Source organism: Leptosomus discolor, chromosome 2 (assembly GCF_034619465.1).
Source record: "Leptosomus discolor isolate bLepDis1 chromosome 2, bLepDis1.hap2, whole genome shotgun sequence".
NCBI lineage: Eukaryota > Metazoa > Chordata > Aves > Leptosomiformes > Leptosomidae > Leptosomus > Leptosomus discolor.
Genome location: NC_141392.1, coordinates 70,868,931 through 70,889,161, shown reverse-complemented (window position 1 = coordinate 70,889,161; position 20,231 = coordinate 70,868,931). Strand labels below are relative to the sequence as shown.

At 36.7% G+C, this 20,231-nt stretch overlaps 1 protein-coding gene across 1 annotated transcript in view; it reads right to left on the bottom strand.

Moving 5' to 3' along the window:
- Positions 1–20,231, bottom strand: part of TBC1D32 (TBC1 domain family member 32) — an 85,920-nt gene that overhangs the window by 23,756 nt on the left and 41,933 nt on the right. The window contains exons 23-26 of the mRNA XM_086461259.1: positions 16,221–16,343; positions 14,903–15,011; positions 14,025–14,118; positions 2,684–2,809 (exon numbers count right to left, since the gene is read on the bottom strand). Of these exons, the coding sequence (XP_086317385.1) occupies positions 2,684–2,809; positions 14,025–14,118; positions 14,903–15,011; positions 16,221–16,343 (452 nt within the window). The remainder of the gene's footprint in view (positions 1–2,683; positions 2,810–14,024; positions 14,119–14,902; positions 15,012–16,220; positions 16,344–20,231) is intronic.

Here is a 20,231-nt window from a genome sequence, read left to right as displayed (position 1 = left end):
GGTTCAATAAAGCCATTCAAAACTGGATCTTGATGTTTGACCACAGAAATTACTTAAAAGCTACAGTCAGAGGTGATGCTTTAGTAGAGAAAACGCCCATCTAGGGACATTCCCAGAAGTAGTGTGATGCCATAGCATTTAGCACAAAGACATTGACCTAGTCAACGTGATGGTAATCAACACCAGAAGAGTGAATTAGAGCTATCGATACCATACAGTTTGCTCTCAAGAATTTTCTGACGGAGTTCAAGCAGGTTCTATAGATTCAACGTCTGGTAATCCTGACACCAGACCACAAAATATTTTTAAAAATTAATATACGCTACACTATACTGTCATTGAATCCAGTGTTGCCTTTGTTGACTATGTTCTGGTTCAACCGCTGTTAATGTTAGTCTCCCTTAGAAAGGGCCGAGTACAGGAAACATAAGTACTACATCTTTGTTCCAAAATCCCTGGAGTTTTCTCTATATGTAACTAAAGAGCAACTTTTGATTTCTTGGGATCTGGACACAAGCCTCTCAGTCTTCTGAAACTTGGGAGAGCTTCACATGCTGCAAAAGACACATAGCAGCAAAGCTCTCTCTCATAAAATAGTTTCAATGAACATAACGGTGTCTCAAACCACACAGCTAGCTGATATTTTGCTGCTTCTGAAATACCTCCAAGCAGATATGCATCATTTGAACAGCTTTGCATCCACCTTAAAATACCAGTACTCACACTTAGTTTATATTACTATTCTTTTGTAGCTTGTTTTATTTATTTCTTCAGTGTTTCATTATGCTATTCTGGTTCTATTTTCATACTTTATTTTTTTGTGTGTGTGGTTTGTGAAAGCACTTGCAGAAGTCCCTGTGAGGCTTAACAACAATTCCACAGATATTTTCTTGCTGACTTTTGCTCTCAGTTCCATCTCAGCTGGAAACGGTTATTCATTACTTTTTGCTTCAGGTTAGCAAATCTTAATGACTCCAGAATTCCTCATTCTAGCTTCTGGTACCTCCAACAAAGTTACAGAAAACAACCTACACAGTTTTTGAACCTGCATATGGAGCTACAGAGCACAAAAGGGAAGATTTCCTTTTTCTTTGTAAGCCACCTACTTTAAATGTATGTTCTGGTTTTTGTAAAAATATGGTTTTTCAACAAAAAACTCCTCTTTGATGCACGAAAACAGATTAACAATTTTCAACCAAAAATTCACATAATCCAAGAAGTGATCAGTGCAGAAAATATGCTGCATTCAAATAAAATTGATTTTACAAAGACGAAATTATTTGTGCTTCACAATATATAACATCAAAAAAACCTTCACTGAACTACTAGATCAGTCATGCAAGAAAAGTAAACATACCATTTTGCTAGAAAAATCTAGGGGTTTTATAATTGCTACTCTTCAATTTATTTTTCTTATACTAGCAGAAGCTCATACAAAATACATTAAATTTTTTGAAAGGTTATTCTGTTTGTTCACCTGTTTCACAAAGCTATCAATACACGTGGACGTGTACCATATAATGTGCATTGTAAGTGCATATTCGCATTATATACAAATAAATATGTATTCTGTCTACACACACATTCTTCCAAATGGAACGTGAAAGCTCTAATTTACAATCACCTAAGACTACAGACTCAAGCTTGTTTCATACAAGCAGTAAGAACAGAAAGCTCTGAGAATTTAGAAACATTCAATAATTATTGACTTTAACCACATCATACAAATGACAAATTTCTTATTAACTGTTTTAATATTAAATCAGTTCCTGTATAAATTACTTCCTTAAGGCTTCTGAAACCACCTTGTAACTCCTACATTGCTATATAATTTATCATAAAATTCGGGTCTCATGTAGAACACACATACTGGGTTACTTTCATCCCATATAGAAGGTATTTCATCTGTCTTCACTGCCAACTGTATTAATTGCTTATCTAAAAAATTTGAAGGGAAACCTCTGGCATCTGTAAAAAAAAGTTAAACTGTGTTCTGACCATCTGACCATAATCACAATTCTTACAGAAATGAAAGCCAGCAATTTCTGCAAATGCTTCTTTATTGCTTTACTGCTACACAAATTTATATACTAGAAGTGAATTATTACATCTGATTTCTGACTATTTATGTCATATGGGTGATTGCTGACTTTGTTTGTTTTAACTGATCTATACCAACGTTCCTGCATGAGCACACTCTTCACTGGAAAATACATATGAAAATGAAGAAACACCTGAATGAGGGGGTTCTTTGATGTTTAGTATGGCTTAATTCTGAACATTTTTACTGAAATTGGCCATTAATGTAATTGTCCAACCTGCCTTAAAGTCATGCACTGATCTCTGGGAAACATCTATTTTCTCTCAGGCTCTCTTTTCCATTTTCTCAGCACCTCAATAATAAACCCTTCCGAGATCTGAAACAAAGACTTGTATTTCAGCTCTTTCTGTGTCAAATTTCACTGAAAACAGCCAATGCAGGGGGATGATGGCCATAAAGAGAAAAAAATAGGACATGAGGCATAAGCCTTGTTTTCTCAGGAAAATCCCACTGAAATATTTTTCGTTATCAACACAAAATTATTGACTACTTGTGCAATGCAATCCTCAATGAAACTTTAAAGAACGGTTGCTTACTAGTGGCCTTCTGTTTGCTTGCTTTAACTCATTAAGTCATACTCACTTGTTCCACTGATGACATCCGGTCTGGCTTTCATGACTTTGCAGAACTGTTTTCTACAGATTTCTGTCCAACCAGTTTGCTTCTCTGGACTTTTTAAGAGAGATAAGAGCTTGTCAAGATCTTTATCTAGAAGAAATGAAAACTTACTGTTATTCTGTAATGATAATCTTGTCTCTTTGTTGTTGTTTTTTTTTGTTTGTTTCTTTCTTTTAAACTTACTGTGTAAGTAATAAGAAGTTATTAGTTACAGAGCACCACAGAGACAAGTAGATGCATTCAGAAACTAGAAACCACTTCAACGAAGAACAGGAAAGTCAGATGCAGCTGAAAGCCCTGTCATTGCCCAGTATTTTTGGCAGACCTCATACCTTAGGAAGAAAAGACCAAATAAATATCCCTTATCCTATGACAATTAAACTGGAGAAGCAGTCCTAAAGGTGATGACATTCTGCCTTATACAGAACAGAAATATTCATTCTACTTACTGCTGGGTTTTGAACATTTTAGACATTACTGAGGCACATTTTGTAACGCCCCTACAATTATTACTCCCTTATCCTGAAATTGTAAGAATTGGAAAGACAGTTTAAAGGAAGTAGTTTGATATTTCCATGTAATTCCACCACTCCAAGAAACTAAAATAGAAAACATAGGCAAAGATCTTGCACCAAACATCACTGGTTTAATAATAAAACAATGAGGTGGCAGCACTATTTTGTACAGCATGAAATAAAGCATGGTAAGACAGTAATAAAACAGTGTTCCATAGGAAATTTCTGCTTCTTTCTGTAAGCAAGATTCCTTCAGACGCTTCTACTATGGACACATATTATGCCATGTATGTGTACACCTTCAGGTTGCCACGCATACCTACCAGGTAAATTTTGCAAAAATATACATTGGCTGCCCATGCTATGAGAATTCTTATAATAGCTTTGCCGATAATCTCCAGTGTCTCCCAACTTTAGCACAAGGACTTACAATTGGGAAAAAGGTTACATTAAAAGCATACTCTTGCTGTCACTGAAATGTCACCTTGCAAGTTTTGCATTAATATTTAGAGAAACTTGGAATTTTAAATTGAGTTTTCTGAAGAATCTAGATGCACCCATGCTTCAGCCCAGGGCCACAGGCTCTTTGTTGGTGCTGTCAGAGGTTACAACAATATAATTCAGGCTTTTTCTAACTTCTGAATGCTTGACTTTTTACCTAAGCACTACACAGTCTTTTGGTACAATTGTTATATATGAGGCACAGCGTATCAGATAATGTTTTTCATTATATGTTCAGCTTGCTTACAAAACAAATTTGTGCAAGTTTACAAAAAGATCTTTAAGAAAGATTCCTTTTAAATGCAAAGAAAGAATTTCAAAGATTGTTCCTTACTGTTACTTCTACCTTGTTATTAAAGACCCATTCTCCCTTTATAATACAGAGACATGCCTTCAAAATTAAAATTGCCATTGATGCAATGACAAAAGGACAGTAAGTTGTTCTCTTCTCTCTTGGCTAAAGTGATTTCTTTTTCCCTCTATTTTCTACTAAGTTACAGGAAACTACATATTACTTTACCAGTTTTCTAGAATAAAATATCACGGGCTGAGGCAGTAAGTTTCACAACTAGTTGAGTCTCACAGAGGTTTGAAAACAGAAGAACCATAGCGAGAAATGTAGAACCAGCATGTGTAATCATACATGAAAATGTTACGTTGGCTTTCAACTATATGATGCCTGTACTTAAAGCCTTAAGATTTTTTTCTTTAAATCAAACGTCTTCTGCAACCAAAATGTCTATCTTGGAATTCACACTGAACAAAGAACATTAGCAAGCTACCGTGATGCATCATAACACAGCAAATTGAATAATATATGCAAGGTAGCAATTAAAAGAATGCATACATATGCTTTGGCAAATCAAATAGGAAACGGTTTCTTCCCATATGCAAGATCTGTCAAAAAATGCTAACATACTGGGAAGGGATGACTGTTCAAATTCTATTTTTCTAAAGGCAGAACAAATTTCAAGTTCAAATGCCAAGTTGTTTATTATAAAGTAATTTTATAGAAAACTGATCCAACTCAGTTTTCTAACAGGAAATCCTGACCCTACGAAACGGGAACGATCAATTAGACTGCCTCTCCTCAGGCAACTTGGTTCCCAAAGTTCTCGATGCTGCTATGAAATATTTTCTGGTCAGCTTCAGGGGAAAAATAAAGGTGGTATCCATAACAAGGTAAATGCATATGCACTCACTCCAGCTGTGAACAATCCCTTTGCCATGGGACCATGCAGCTCCCATTGTTATGAAAAGATTGTAGCCTATACTACTGTGACTATTAACAATTCACTAAGTTGAATAGTTCAGAAGGAACAGGCAAGGAAGGAGGGGCAGAGGCATTGCCCTCTACATCAAGAAATGGATAGAGTATGAAGAGCTGTCTGAAAAATAGCCACAAGCAGGTTGAAAGGACTTGGGGGTACTGGTGGGTGAAAATCTGGACATGAGCCAGTAATGTGCACTCACAGCCCAGAAGGCCAACCATACCCTGGGCTGCATCAAGAGAAGTGTGGCCAGTAGGACGAGGGAGAAGATCCTTTCCCTCTACTCTGCTCTGGTGAGACCCCACCTGGAGTACTATGTCCAGCTCTGAGGCCCCCAGCACAAGAAACAGTTGCTCAAGCGAGTCTAGAGGAAGGCCACAAAGATGATCAGGGGGCTGGAGTACCTCTCCTGTAAGGAAAGGCTGAGAGAGTTGGGGTTGTTCAGCCTGAAGAAGAGAAGGCTCTGGGGACACCTTATTGTGGCCTTTCAGTACTTAAGGGAAGCCCGTAAGAATGATGGGGACAAACTTTTTAGCAGGGCCTGTTGTGATAAGACAAGGGGTAATGATTTTAAACTAAAAGAGGCTAGATTTAGACTAAATATAAGGAAGACGTTTTTTACAACGAGGGTGGTGAAACACTGGCACAGGCTGCCCAGAGAGGTGGCAGAAGCCCCATCCCTGGCAACATTCAAGGTCAGGTTGGATGGGGCTCTGAGCAACCTGATCTAGCTAAAGGTGTCCCTACTCACTGCAGGGGGGTTGGACTAGGTGGCCTCTAAAGGTCCCTTCCAACCCAAAATATTCTATGATTCTATGACGTTTCTGTGATTAAGATTCTTCATACCTTGCAAACTCTACTTTGCTCTGTTTCTATGGAAAAAACCCACTATAGAAATTAATTCTGTCATGAAAAGTCTTCTGATTGAAGATTCAAAAACTGTTTGAGCCAGTGTATAGCTCAGTATTTCGAATACTGTTACTTTTACTTCTTTAGAATATTTCAGTATTCAGTTTTCCAATAAAATTTGACTGTTTCCACAAACAAAATACTTATTTTCAAATTATCTTATTCTTTTAATAAGATTATATTTTCAACAGAATTACGATATTGCATATAATTAATTTTAAGCTGGTCTAAAGACCTTAATCATTTATAATCAGTAAACTGTATCCTTGTCACTGGAATTTATTATATGATATGTAGTACTTGAAGAAAAGCTGATTATAGTAATTTAATTATTATAATTAACAATTATTCCAAATTAATTAACATGAAATTCCTTTGTCATCCTCAAATAACTAAATCCTCAGTTAGTATCTTTCCAAATAACATGCATTGATGCTTAGAACAGCTTACGTGAGTATGAAAATTTAATGTGAAGAACAATTTATTCTTATAGTATTATCAGTATAATTTCTAATTCTTTCTCTGCCCTTTTCTGCTATTTCTATAAACAGGTGAAGACTGAAGAAAATCTTAGAACTGCTAAGCAGTGCTCCTATACAAGCTAAATAGTTATTTTACTTCCTAAAGGATTGTAGTAATCCAGTTTGGCAGATGAGGATCAGAGACTACAAGCTGAGATTAATCAGTCAACTTACCAAACAGAGACCAGGGTGAAATTTTGATTCCTCTGAAAGAAATAAAACTACTAAAAAAAAAAATCCCCCAGTAATTTCAAGAAAGGAGGACTTCAAGACCATGGCCTATCTATCTCTGTTCCCTCCTCCTGGTTTCTTGTTTTGACACCCACTTTTCTTTGCACAGTTTGTCTCTCTAATATTTTTCCTCTCCTGCAGGTTTTACTATTTTGCGATTGCTGAAATCAGCACATGCTGGTATCTAGCAGCGTCAATGCATCCAAAATTGTACTGTTTAAACATGTAACCTTTTACAATGGTCATTTATGCTCCAACAATAGGATAACGAAATAAAAGATTATGGCATTACAGTCTTTTCCAAAATTTTGCTAAAGACCATGGACCACAGTATTTGCCTTAAGGTTCCTCTAGGAAGGTAGTCTTTAATTAAAAAAGAATTTAAGCAACATCAAATATGTACCAAATATAACTAACACAGATACGTATACGCAAGTCTTCAAAAGGTCTAGAGTTGAGAAAAAAATCCAAGAGTAAATACTCTCAGCAGAATATGAACTACCTACTTATTAACTTAATATTAACTACCCACAACTGCCAAGTCAAGACTTTATGTCCATTTCTGTCATCTAAATAGAGATACAAAAGCAACCTACCGAAAATAGGAACTCGTTTTTGTATAACCAGTAGATTTTTTTCTTCCTTCATTCAAGAATGATACAAGACAGGATCCTCAGAGAGCTCATAGGAATGTTCTAACTCTAATAACAGAGAAATAAGCTTAAGATCCTGTCCTGGTTTGGGCTAAACCAGAACTAATTCTGTTTTAGTGCTTTAACTTTTCAGTTAAGTCTCCTCTAACTAATGGCACTTTCTGAAACAGCAGCATGTTTTTCCAGACCGTGACTGCTCCCAGCAGTGACAAGGCCTGATGTTCACAGTTCGTACCAAGGAATGGGATGCAGAGAGGCCCTGGCTTATAGTTGTTCTTGTAGCGACCAAGGTCACTGCTGAATCTTGTACTCCGTGTTGGGGTGCCGGGAGTGAAAAGGGTCGCAAGCACGAAAAAGGTCACACCTGCAGGGAGGGGCAAACAGGACAGGTGACCCAAACCTGACCAACAGAGTGTTCCATCTCATAGACGTCATATTCAGTATAAAGCTGAGAGATCACGAGGGTCAATCTCTCTCCTTCGATGGCCGACATCTGAGGAGGACTCTGTCTGTTCTTCTGTCGTCAATCCCGACCCGTGCATCCCTGAATCCAGTGCCTGAGTCCAGCTACTGCATCCCGTCCCTGTCTGCTGCCGAGTCCAGCCTGGGACTGCCCCAGTGCCAGCCCTGCAGCGTGGTGGTGAGGTATTGTCATCAGGGTGGGGGGAGTTGGGTTCGGTATTGGTTTTGTATCTATTTATACATATTGTATATATTTCATTATTTCCTTATTCTTATTATTATCTTTTCTTTTATTGTTATTGCTTCATTAAAGCTGTTTTAGTTTTCTTTTCCAAACCATAAAGTCTCTCTCTCCCTTGTTCTCTCTTCATTTCCCTTTTGGGAGGGGAGAGGAGTTAATAGAGAGTGTCATTTGGTAGTGGCCAGTCCAGCCTCAAACAGTGAAGATCCATGCAACCAAGTTACTGTAGCACAATCACGTATTTAATATATCCATTATATACTGTAACTTGTATCATAATTTTCTTCCAGCTAAACCATTCACTTCTCTTAACACCTTGTCATTAAACATAGACTATCACCTCCTTCAGCAGATCATCACAGTACAAAAAAAGGAGAACCTTGGGGGGGAGGGGGGGGCGGGTTTTGAATGAAAATTGTTTCCAAAAAACTCATGATACCAAATAAATGCCAGCTCCCCTCCACGAGTTAATAGGCAACTCTAACTTGCCCAACAGTACTACCATGTAGCTGGAACTCCAACTACCACACAATCCTGGGCTATGCATATTGCTTGTTACTGAGGATGGGCTTTCACACTGTCACTAGAGGTGTTCTAAACTCATGCCAACGCCAAAGCAGATTAGTCTCGCTCTTCTTTCTTCTCTTTTCTGGTACATCACTAAACGGGTTCACTATTTATCCTAGATTAATGACTCAAATTATTTTTTTTTCTGGAAGAAATGACAGAATTGCTGAAGGAGGTGAAGGACCGTTAATGAGGGAACAGAGGAACTAAAAAAGAAAAAAAACAGCAATAGAAAGAAAAATGAGGAAGGAAATGAGTAAGATGGTAGTGAGCTTTTAAATATGCTCAACCATAACAAGAAATCATACTCTAACAGTATGACTGAAAAGAAGCTTGTGTCAATTTAATTAATCCGCTGCAGTCCTGCCTTCTTCCTCCTGTGTAGTTATATTTTGCCATCCCATCCCTTCCTTTGTGCTAGCGCTGGTTGTTTTGTGTAGCCTTGTAAAAAACAAACAAACAACAAAACAAAACAAACAACAAAAACCAATACCCAACCACGTTTACTAGTTTATGAAGTTATGGAACTGCGCTATAAATAACCTACAGTTACCTGCATGTATGAAACCTGAATGACCACACCATAACTTTCTGCAAGTTTCAAATGATCTCATTGCCTAAAAGATGATGCTTTATAATTCTTCAAATAATTCTTTAGCTAGCTTTTGTGTCTAAAGTGGGTAAGACCTAGGAAAATTCATAAATATTTTAGAAAACATCAGGAACGCCACAAGGCCTTCCTCATCTGATTGTTTTTTGCGATAAAAGTGTTTTTCTGTCACTAGGAAACTGAGATCTGTAAATCCATGTGTATCTTACTCAAAAATTAAATTTAGAGAAAATTAATAACCTGACCATATTATATTTGACTACTGCATGAAAACAAATCCATTGAAGGTTATATATTTCAGGAAAGCCCATTTACATTTCTGATAGACCTGTCCACGTACTTCTATTTCATCCTTCATTAATTGAGTGGACTTTCAAGAGTGGAAGACAACGGGCTCATACATTAATACTGAGCCAAAAATAAAAAACAGTACAAGTCAAAGAAGTGCAGGTGATGAAGACATTTATATGAAATTATAAGGGATAACAGGAAAGGTAATATAGCTGGTTCTTTGCTAGAGAAAGTTAAAAAAGAATTTAAAAAAAGAGTTTCAGGCAGATAGCTAAAAAAACCATGGCTGAAAAGAAATCTGAATAAAAATCAAAACAATAAAAACCCCACAGAACAGAAACATGGCAGCACACTCCCATTCAAGTATAAAGCAAAGAACTCAGAACAGTGGCTGAGATAAAACATCAAAAGACTTTAAAAACATTATCACAGAAGATTTTTTTGGTAGTAATTCTGGACTGTACAAGTCAGGAGGATATTAAGACTGATGAATGATGCGGTGCCTATGTAAACGGAAAGGCTAAGCACTGAATGCGTCATTGTGGGACAATTATGGACACAATCCCTCAGTCACACTCATCACTGTCACAACTCCAGAGTTAGGAGAAAAAAAGGAAAACAAATCTATGCAAATAGAAGAGTGAATATGACCGTTTAATGTAGTTCTAAAAAGTTTAATTTTCAATTGCTACAGTGTAGTTCATATTACAAGTAAAAAAATAATTCTTTCTAATAGTTGTATCCTGAATAACAAAGGACTATATCACTCTTTGAAAACCACTTAATAGTTTTTCCTCAAATTATGCTACTGAAATAATAATTGAACAATTAAGACAAAAGAAAAGCAACAGGGTATCTTGCTGCAGTGTAAACAGGTGGAAACGGCATAATTAATTTCCACATGTAAATAATGATCCACATAAATCATTTGAAGCTTCACTATAAATTATCTTTGACAGAAGTGAACCATTAATATAGTGCTATCCAGTAGTTTTCCAACTCTAAATACCAGCTGAAATAATTAATGCATATTAATACACAACCCAGCAGGTTTATTTCTCCATATATCCTTTCCTACAGACACATATACCACACAGGCAATTGCCTAACACCTGCAAAACCAAGGCAGGTATTTGTAAAGAGGGATGCACTAGATTTTCCTCAAACACAAATATACTTTTTGGGTGAGTCTACCCATTCAAAGGGTCATCATGAAATGGAGGAATTATTCCACTACTCCAATGTAATTACTAATTTTACCAGCATAATTTACAGTAGCCGCATTTTTGATCCAGCAAGGCAAAATATCCAGTTGCTACTGTTTGTAAGCACTACATCAGCACTGAATAACAGCAAGAGTGTTAAAAAAAAAATTCTCTAAGATGCAGTCTTAAGGCCTTGGTGCTGGGAAACACATTCCAGACACTGCAGAGTCAGCACTGTTCTGCTTTTTCTTACAGCTAATTAGTCCTCCTCCCTTTCCCCTCAAATTGAACAACCAAAAAGGTGCCAGTGCTGCATGTTTACCACTGTCCTACAAAAGAATTTAGAGAGGGAAGAAAAAAACTATTTCTTGGTTTTTCTTCGTAGAAAACAGTGTGAACAAGCCATTTTCAGTGACTACCCCTCATATGCTACTTTATCTATGGTTTCCATTATACTAAATACAGTCACATGAGGTCTACGGCTGTGAAAATGAAGTTTCCTGTTCCCTGACCTCAGTAGTACATAATCTTGTCAGAGAGAAACAGCCACACTAGTTCCAAAATATTCAGTGAGTGATTTCAGCTTGCACTCAGAAAGGCAACTTCCATTAGTTGAGAGACACCCCTAGGAAAAAAAGGTTCTGTTATTGCATCTGTCCTTCAACTCCACCTGACAGGAGGTCAGAAAAGGAACATGGTTAAAGAGAGCAATATCGTAACCAAGTGCATATCTGTAACCCCTTTTTTCTTCCCTCCCTCGCAGCCATCTCCAGTATCTGTTCTACAGATACATTTAAAAAAAAAAAAAAAAAAAATCAACTCAGGTTATGTTTTCACAGATGACATCACAGTTACATAATGGACACGCAACCAATTTTTAAAGAAGAAAGAAAAGGTAAGCTTCTCTTCAGGTGCCCATGTCACCTGGGTAAAAAGAAAGGAAGTAAATAAGAGGACAGGACAGACAGAATAAAACCTACAGCTACAGCCTTTTCAGCCAAAGAAACAGTACGCTCTTTAACTAGTACTAACGATCTAGTTTTCTTAATTATTCATGTAATAGAAACACCCCAAAGAGAGGACAGGAATGACACTGCACAGGTTACATAATGAAACATCGCAGCATGAAATCTGAACAGAGACAGCTTCAGGCAATCACAGAAACATTGTGCTGGCCTTCAATCCTTGATGTCAGATACAACAAAACTGTCAGGCATTCCCACTCATACGACGTAAAAGTGCATGGCTGCAGAACTGTTGCCATTCAGAAGTGTGTGTGAACCCAGTTCACCTCCTTGCACTGAAGTATTTGTCTAAACTCTTTTTAAAATGTCAGAGCAAGTTGTGTAACACACAACATGAGTTCTGAATATTCACAACAACAAAGAAGTAGTTCTTAAAACCTCCAATGATGATTTCACAACTTCCAGATGTATACTACTTGAATGTTTATTTACTAATTTGCAACAAATCTTTATTGCCAAGTAAGCCAACCATTCCTTATTCTGCACAGGGACATCGACACAAACAATCTGCCCTCATAACTGCCTTTAACATGCTAAGAGACTTGCATGACCTCTGTCATTTCAGCATCGGCCAGTTCCAATTATGTCAATCTATCCTCATGCGCCACATTTCAAAGTCAGGACCTGCAGCTGCGCTCTAGACTCCCTCAAATGTATCCATTTTCCTCAGACTGCAGTGCCCATGCTAGAGGTACACAGCACCCAAGGACTCGCCACCTTCGACTGACAGAGATCATCTTCTGTCTTGTGTAAATTTACCCAAAGATCAGTTCAGCTATTCCCCATCTTCTACTCATGCTCTTCGTTTCTTTTTTTTTTTTCAAGCACTGGAAATAGCAACTTATGAATTTCATTATTTTCATTTTTGATCTATTTATTCTGATACTTTCTTTCAAAATAACTTACACATCCTGAAAGCTTCAGTCTGGCAAATCAGGTATTCACAGTTTCATGGAAAAATCAATTTTTTTTTTTTTTTAATGAGAACTGAAATAGAACACTTTCAATGTTTTGTTTTCCTTCTTTTTCAAATAGCAAACACAAAATATTTTGTTTGACTAGGAAACTAAATGTTCTGTTCCTTTTTCAGTTACCTTTAATATCAAAAATGCCATTTCAAATTAAAATATTTCAGTATTTCATCAAACACATTTGCAAACCTTTGAAACCTCATTTCAGCAAACTTACTGTTAGTCAAAATTTTTACCCAAGCCTTCCTAGCTGGTTGTCATCCACAAAAGTGACAACTACAATCTCTATGCCATTATCCCACCAGTTAATGATGAGTGACAGACTTGCTCTGAACAAGAGAACAGATTGGTTCTGTGGGAAACAATAAAATATGCTTTTCCAATCCAAAAGAACAATACCTGCCTCCTTGAAGATGTATTTAAAACAATTGGGCACCCCCACTCTAAGGTGAGTTGATTGTTGTCTTATGAAAGTTGCCTTGGGAAGCCTGGAACAGTATTATTAAAGTTAAGACACAGAAAACTCCCTTCTTTTATAACTACATGGTCTTTCCTCTTGTGAGAGAAGGGAATCACCTTTTTTAATTTTTTTTCTAGATATTTATAAACAGACTATTTTGTATTCTACAGTTAATGTAGAATTTCTACCACTTCTGAAAATCTGTAACTGCTAAGGAAATTCACAAATAATTTTGAATAAGTACACCTCAAGGATACAGTAAACAAGAACAAATACAAAGAATGCTTTATTTACTATAAGCCGTTCATCAGATTCTTTTGCATTGTCTGTGCAAATTAAAACCTTAAAACTCTTTCTCTGTACGAATTAAACTGCTTTGCCTAGATAGCTCTTCAAAGGATTCTTCAGCCTGCCCACATTCCAAATTGATGTTCGATGTGTAAACCAACTATCCTAAACGCTGTCTATTTCACACACCACCAAGCTTTGTAAACACAGGGATCTGAATCATGAAAATAGTGTACAAAAAATGCGTAGCATAACCATACTGTCTTGCTTCAGTTACTAGAGAGATGATATAAATGTATCTCATGAGTCACCCACCTGAGACGAGCCAAAAGGTTAATCTTGAAGTTTGCATAAGAATTAGATTACTAAACAGAGCTTTGCAGATTGACAGTTGCACAAAGCCAGACAAGCAAAACCAAACAAACTTATTTAGCTACAAATGCAGTGAACAATAAAAAAATCCTTAAGTATCTATGAGATTATAATCTGGGGGAATGGGGGGCGGGGAGGGGGAGAAAGAGATTAAAAAATTTCACAGAGATGCTTGTTTTGACATCCGTACTGCTTGCATGCTTTGTATCTACCTTGCCTGCATTCGGCTTTCCTAGGAACTTCTGCCAGATAGCACTTTGGCAAAGGGAATGACGAAAACATTGGCCAAGGATATGGATCACTGCCCTAGAAACAGGACCAGAAAGAAATTAATTTATGCAAAAAATTAATAGCATTTGCTCAATTAACACACAGGTAAAATTCCTAGAATTATTGCCCATGCACCACAATCATGCTTGATCCTACCATTTGCAATGAGATATCCCATAAGTGAAAAATAATTTAAAAAAAAAAAAATGCAGTTTTTATTAAAAAAAACCAAAACAAAACAAAAGAATCCACACAAAACTGTATTTCCAATTTTATACATTGATGTAACTGTCTTTGCTTTGCCAATAGTAATTTGCATTTCATCTTTATGAGACTGACAGCCAGTGAGAAGCAGAACATTTAAAGGAGCTGCTTACAAACACTAATGTATTGTTAGAACGTTAATGAAAACTCAAGGTATTAGGTACTGTAGATGAAAAACCAAGCATGGAAAAAATATCAAGTAAAAGGAAGATGCAAGAAACGGAAAGCTAATAAAGAAAACACAGAAATATAAAAGTAAAAAAAAATACAAATTGCATTCACTTTTACAGTAGTAAAAGTAACATTAAGATTGAGCAATATAAACATTTCATCTGAACATGATACGTCCTACGCACATACCAATCCCCAGATAGTGGGAACAACGTATTTTTTCCAAGTATTGCTTCTTAAAAATTTTAGCCCTTTATAAAGCTAAAGGTGCCCTGGTATTTCTTAATGTTAAATAATTTTCCACATGCTGAATTATCAGCAAAACTATTCAAGTAATGAAAACAGGAGTTATGGAAAGAGAAACTGTTAAACTTTAGATTCTAACCTTATCTAGCACTCTCAAGGGTAAAATCCTTTCCTGTGGTCCTCCAATTAGATTTATCCTTACAAGAACATGGTTTCTCTCCACTGAAAGACCATCAATTATAAAATCTCTGGGGAAAACAAACAAACAAACCCCAAAAAATTCAAAAAATCAGAACCACTTTGATTTATTTACTGTTTAATTCAGAAAACTTTATGAGCAAGAATACCTCGAGAGTCATACTGAAGTTAAAACACAACCTGGTAAACACATAGGCATAAAGAAATACACCAGAAACTAAGTATTTTGAGATGTCTGCAAGCATTATCCTAACTTCGTACTTCCCTACCTACTGGTGACTGGACACATCTGAGCAATTACTGGACAAAGTAGAAATCTTTACAGCCTTTGTTATGCCCACATGCTCAGTAATTAGGGCACAGACAGCTAATGGACCATCAAAATTTGCTCCTTATTTGGCCTAGCAGCAAATTTCTGCTGTCACAAATCAGCAGCGTTGTTCACAACTTAACACACAGCCAACTTGCTGTCTGAAGTAACCGTGTAGCCCAAGGTACAAAATTTTTTAAAGGAATAAAAATCAGTTTTTATACAACAAGTTTCTTACAACTTTTTCCTTAATAATGAAATAGTAGGTTTCATCCTCAAATGGTAAATAGCAATCATCTGTATCTGCTGAGATTTCACCCATACTGCTTGATTTAAACTCTGTACTGGTCCCAGGTAGCAAACGGTAAGAGGAGAGTTCTTAAAATTCAGGATGCTGAGATAAAGAAATGTCTGTGACTAAATGACTGTCCACTTCTGTCCCCAAAAATACACTTTTTCTTTTGAAAGGATGCATTGTGCAATTTTATTTAGAAGTCAGCAATAGAAAGTCATAGAAGTTGGAGAGTCAACTAAGCTATAAACGAATTAAAAAATAGAACAAAACATAAACATAAAACAATACCTTAATCTGATATTATATCCATAACATAAAATAACTATACAAAACAAAAAGGCATATTTACATCCACAAAGTGCACTCTTTTTTTTTTTCAGAAATAACTTAAGATTAATACAAATAAAAATGATAAAAATATTTGATTTTTTATTTCTTACACTTTTGAGGTGGCCATGGGAAAAAGCAGAAGACTGCTGTATCTTTTCATAATTTAAGATTGATTACAAACCTGCATACAAGTAATCTTACGCACATTAGAAGCCAACTTCAGTGAGAGCATTTCTATGTCTTAAACCACTAAGGTGTTCATATATTTTTTCTCAGGAGAAAAGTTTGATAGTTAAAAGTAACTTTACATCAGTCACTTCTTACCCTGGTCCTTCTGAAGTTTCTATGACATTTTCCTCCTGAGCAGTTAGTAAAACTTGTGACACTTTATACTGAGTCTCCAGGAGTAAAAGTGTATTGAGCTCGCAGCATAGCACATTTAACAACCTGCAGAAGGACACATTGAAATGATAGCACATCAGTCAGGAATCCAGTAATGCCGAGTAAGACAAAAGCTATCATGTTTATGAGATCTCAAAATCGGGGGGAAAAAAAAACTCCAAAACACACCACCTTGAAATGAAAAATACCTAGACACAACCAGGTCAGGAACACTCTTTTATATCCTTTTCAGCCACTCAAGTGGCACAGCCTTGCACAAACAGGGAATGGTTCCCAATAGATTTTTCGTGTGCACTGAACAACCAGAGAAAATATTCACTGGTCAGCACAGTCTGCTTTTGAGCTTGTATCACAGAATAACAAAAGTGACACAGACTTAAGACACTTCATGTGAAATGTGAAGAAATTATATAGTAATAAGCTGGTAAGACAACTCAGATTCAGGTTTTCTGAAGTGGGGGGAAGGGAGGGAGATAAAAATACATCGTTCCTTTAGAAAACAGGCTTTTAAGCACTTCTGTATAATCAAATTTAACACAGTTCAAAAGCAATAGAAGATTTAACATGTACCAAAACCAACAAATCTGCTGTGGTGGTTTTTTTTATTATTTTAGAGAAATACAAAACAATGGTAAATGAAATTAATAAACAAGAGCACATGGCAGCACATTATATACAATTTTCTTTTATAACTTCAGGACGAATTAACAGTGAAAGTACTCCAATATATTTCATGTAAATCTGACATGGGGCAATCCAAATCATATGACTTTTTTTAAAAAAACTAATCTATTCACTAACACAGCAACAGAATAATTTCATTGAATGCTTCCTGTTCATGGAAAATAATATGACTAAACATTCTTGTTGCTATTTTTATTTTCTGTTTTATCACAGTCATAAAACAGAACATAATTTAAGTCTGATCAGCATTATATTTTGCATTCACATAAGACTTGATATGAACTAGAGAATACATATTGTTTGAAATTTGTAGTCTGTTAGTCAATGCTTATTTTCTTCCATATAATTCCCAATATGCTGCTACTGACAATAGCAAAAATTCGCAAGCCATTCTCTGGATAATTTAACACCTGCAAATTCACACAACTGTGGCTAAAGATTAAATAGTCAAGACAATAATATGTCTTTTTCTTTTTTTTTTTTCCCTGTTGCTTTGTTATTATAACTTGATTCATTCATTTTCAGTCCTGTTGGAGTTTTATTTATTTTACGTTAACTATTTCCTGACATTGGCTTGTTCTCAGTACTTTTCTATGTCACAGAAGAAGAAAAGACAGTTCAACTACAATTTTATTATTATATAGAAGAAAAATCCACAAAACCAGCACTGAAACCATCATGAAGCAGGATCATTTCTTCTGTTAAGTGTGATGACTTTAAATGGCAAAGAACCCGTTTCCAGTAGTTAAAAACCACTCGGGAGAAGACTGATGGCTGAGAATGCTCATAACATCCCTTTTGGTACACAAGGCAGAGCAAAAAATTAAAACAAACCATAAGCAAACAAAATTAGGTAGAAGGGACAGTGGTAGGATAAATTACAAAATAGAAGAGATCTAATATGAGCAGTCTCTCCTGGGGCATCCAAATGAAATTTTCATCTACATGGAAAAATCCAGTTAAAAATGCCATCACTGAAGCACAGATATTTGGTTAAAAGTAATATTCCATTGCTTTACCTTCCAAGTCACAAATATATAGACTAAAGTTTGAAACTAAAAAATAAATAAATAAATAAATAAAATCACATTTTATAGTGTGTATATTTGTGAGCATGCTTGAATATAGCTGTGGAGCTTTTCTTTTTTGTTTGCTTTTAATTGCATTTGGAACATAAGAATTGGATCAGACCACCCAGCTCAATATCCTATCTATAAGGAGTGCATGCTTATGAAAAGGTATAAAACCTTGACAGACACAATACAATGAAATCGAAGCGTATCCTTTTGAGATATATTTTAAAATTTTGTTTTTAAAGAAGAAAACACAATTACCAACCTAAATGTTGCTGAAAATTGGAAGATACGCTTTTATGCAAGGTCTTGTACCTAGGAAGGACTAACCCCAATACAGTCTGGGGACTGACCAGTTAGAAAGCAGCTCTGCAGACAAGGAAGGACCTGTGGGTCCTGGTGGACAAGGGGTTGAACGTGAGACAGCAACACACCCTTGAAGGCCAACAGCATCCTGGGCTGTTTAGGGAAGAGCACTGACAGAAGTTCATGTGAGAGAGGCGACCTTTTCCCTCTATCAGTACTGGTGAGGTCATACCTGGAGTGCTGGGTCCAATTCTGGGCTCTCCAGTAAAAGCATGACATGGACACACTGGAGCAGGTCCAGCAGAAGGCCACAAAGATGATTAAGGGCTTGGACCACCTGACATGGGGAAAGAAGCTGAGAGAGGTGGGACTGCTCAGCCTGGGATCTCCCCAATGTGTACAAATACCTGACAAGAGAGTTTAATGATGTAGCCAGACTCTTCTCAGCGATATCCAGTGAAAGGACGAGAGGCAATGGGCACCCATTGAAACACAAGAAATTCCATTTTAACATACTGTGATGGTGGTGAACCACTGGAACAAATTGCCCAGAGACGCTGCAGCATCACCAGCCTTGGAGATATTCCAAACCAGACTGGACACAGCCCTGAGTAATACTCTCTAGTTGAATCCACTTTGAGCAAAGCACTTGGACTACAGAGTCTTCAATCTCCCTTTCAATCCCAATTCTATAATTCTATGAGAATGACTAATAAGATATGCCATATTCCCAGGAATAAACTGCAATACAGATAAAATTACAGGTTATCTGAAGGCAGTCCTTTATAGAACACTAATTTTAAAGATGTTCAGAACAATCAAAATACATATCATAGTTGTGAACATATGGTAGTAATAAGTAATTTTGTTTCTGAATTCTGTATTTTCTGTCCTACGTCAAACCCTGTCTTTCCTGAAGGGTGCTCCCTGGATTCTCTCCCTTCAACTATAATTTCACAACTAGTACTTCACTGTAGACATCTCTAGTCTGAAAGAAGGCATGCTAACTAGTACTTGTGTGCATATGTAAACTGATTATCTCCTTGGTTTTGGTAGCTGGAAGCATAATGACTTCTTTAATTACAGCAGAACAGAAGGTCCTTCATGGGATATAAAACGGCTAGTAAATAATTCCAGCTGCTATAAAAAACTTGTTAATTTTTATGTTGCCTCTCTAATTTTTTTCACCTGAAAACAATATAATTAAATCACCTATGAATTTCTCTGAGTTGCTAAAAACACACATTATGAGGATAGCTTATTATCATACTTCTCAATATTTTTTCTATGAGCTCCTTTTAAGAACACAAAAAATCTTTTTCTTTTTCCCAACTTCAAATCACACCTCTCTCAAACACCTTTATTATGGTAAACTCAATCCTAGTTTTCTGCAGTTCCGACTACACATAGACTATTCTTCCTTACTTTCATAACATGTGTTCTTTCCAAAGCCAATCTGATGCTCTGTCCTCACTTCAGGGACACCTGCAAATGCTCAGCTGGCAGTGAAAGATGCAAGACACCGACCTTGGATACAGGAATTTTAATAGTCTGTGGCAGGTTGACACCAGCCAGCAACTAAGCACCCACCCAGTTGCCCACTCACTCCCCACCTCCCACAAAGAGACCAATGACTAGGCAGTCTCGGAGCAAGGACTACCTGCAAGACCAACCCCTCCACCCCCAAAGTTTTTACTGCTGAGTGAGATGTTATATGGTACAGAACATCCGTCTGGTCAACTCAGGCCAGTTGTCCCTGCTGCATTCATTCCCACCCTCCTGCACTCCCTGGGGTGTGGGGACAAAAAGAAAGCCCTGTTGCTGAGCAGCACTTGCACAGTGTCAGCCAAAACACAGGTGTGTTTTCAAC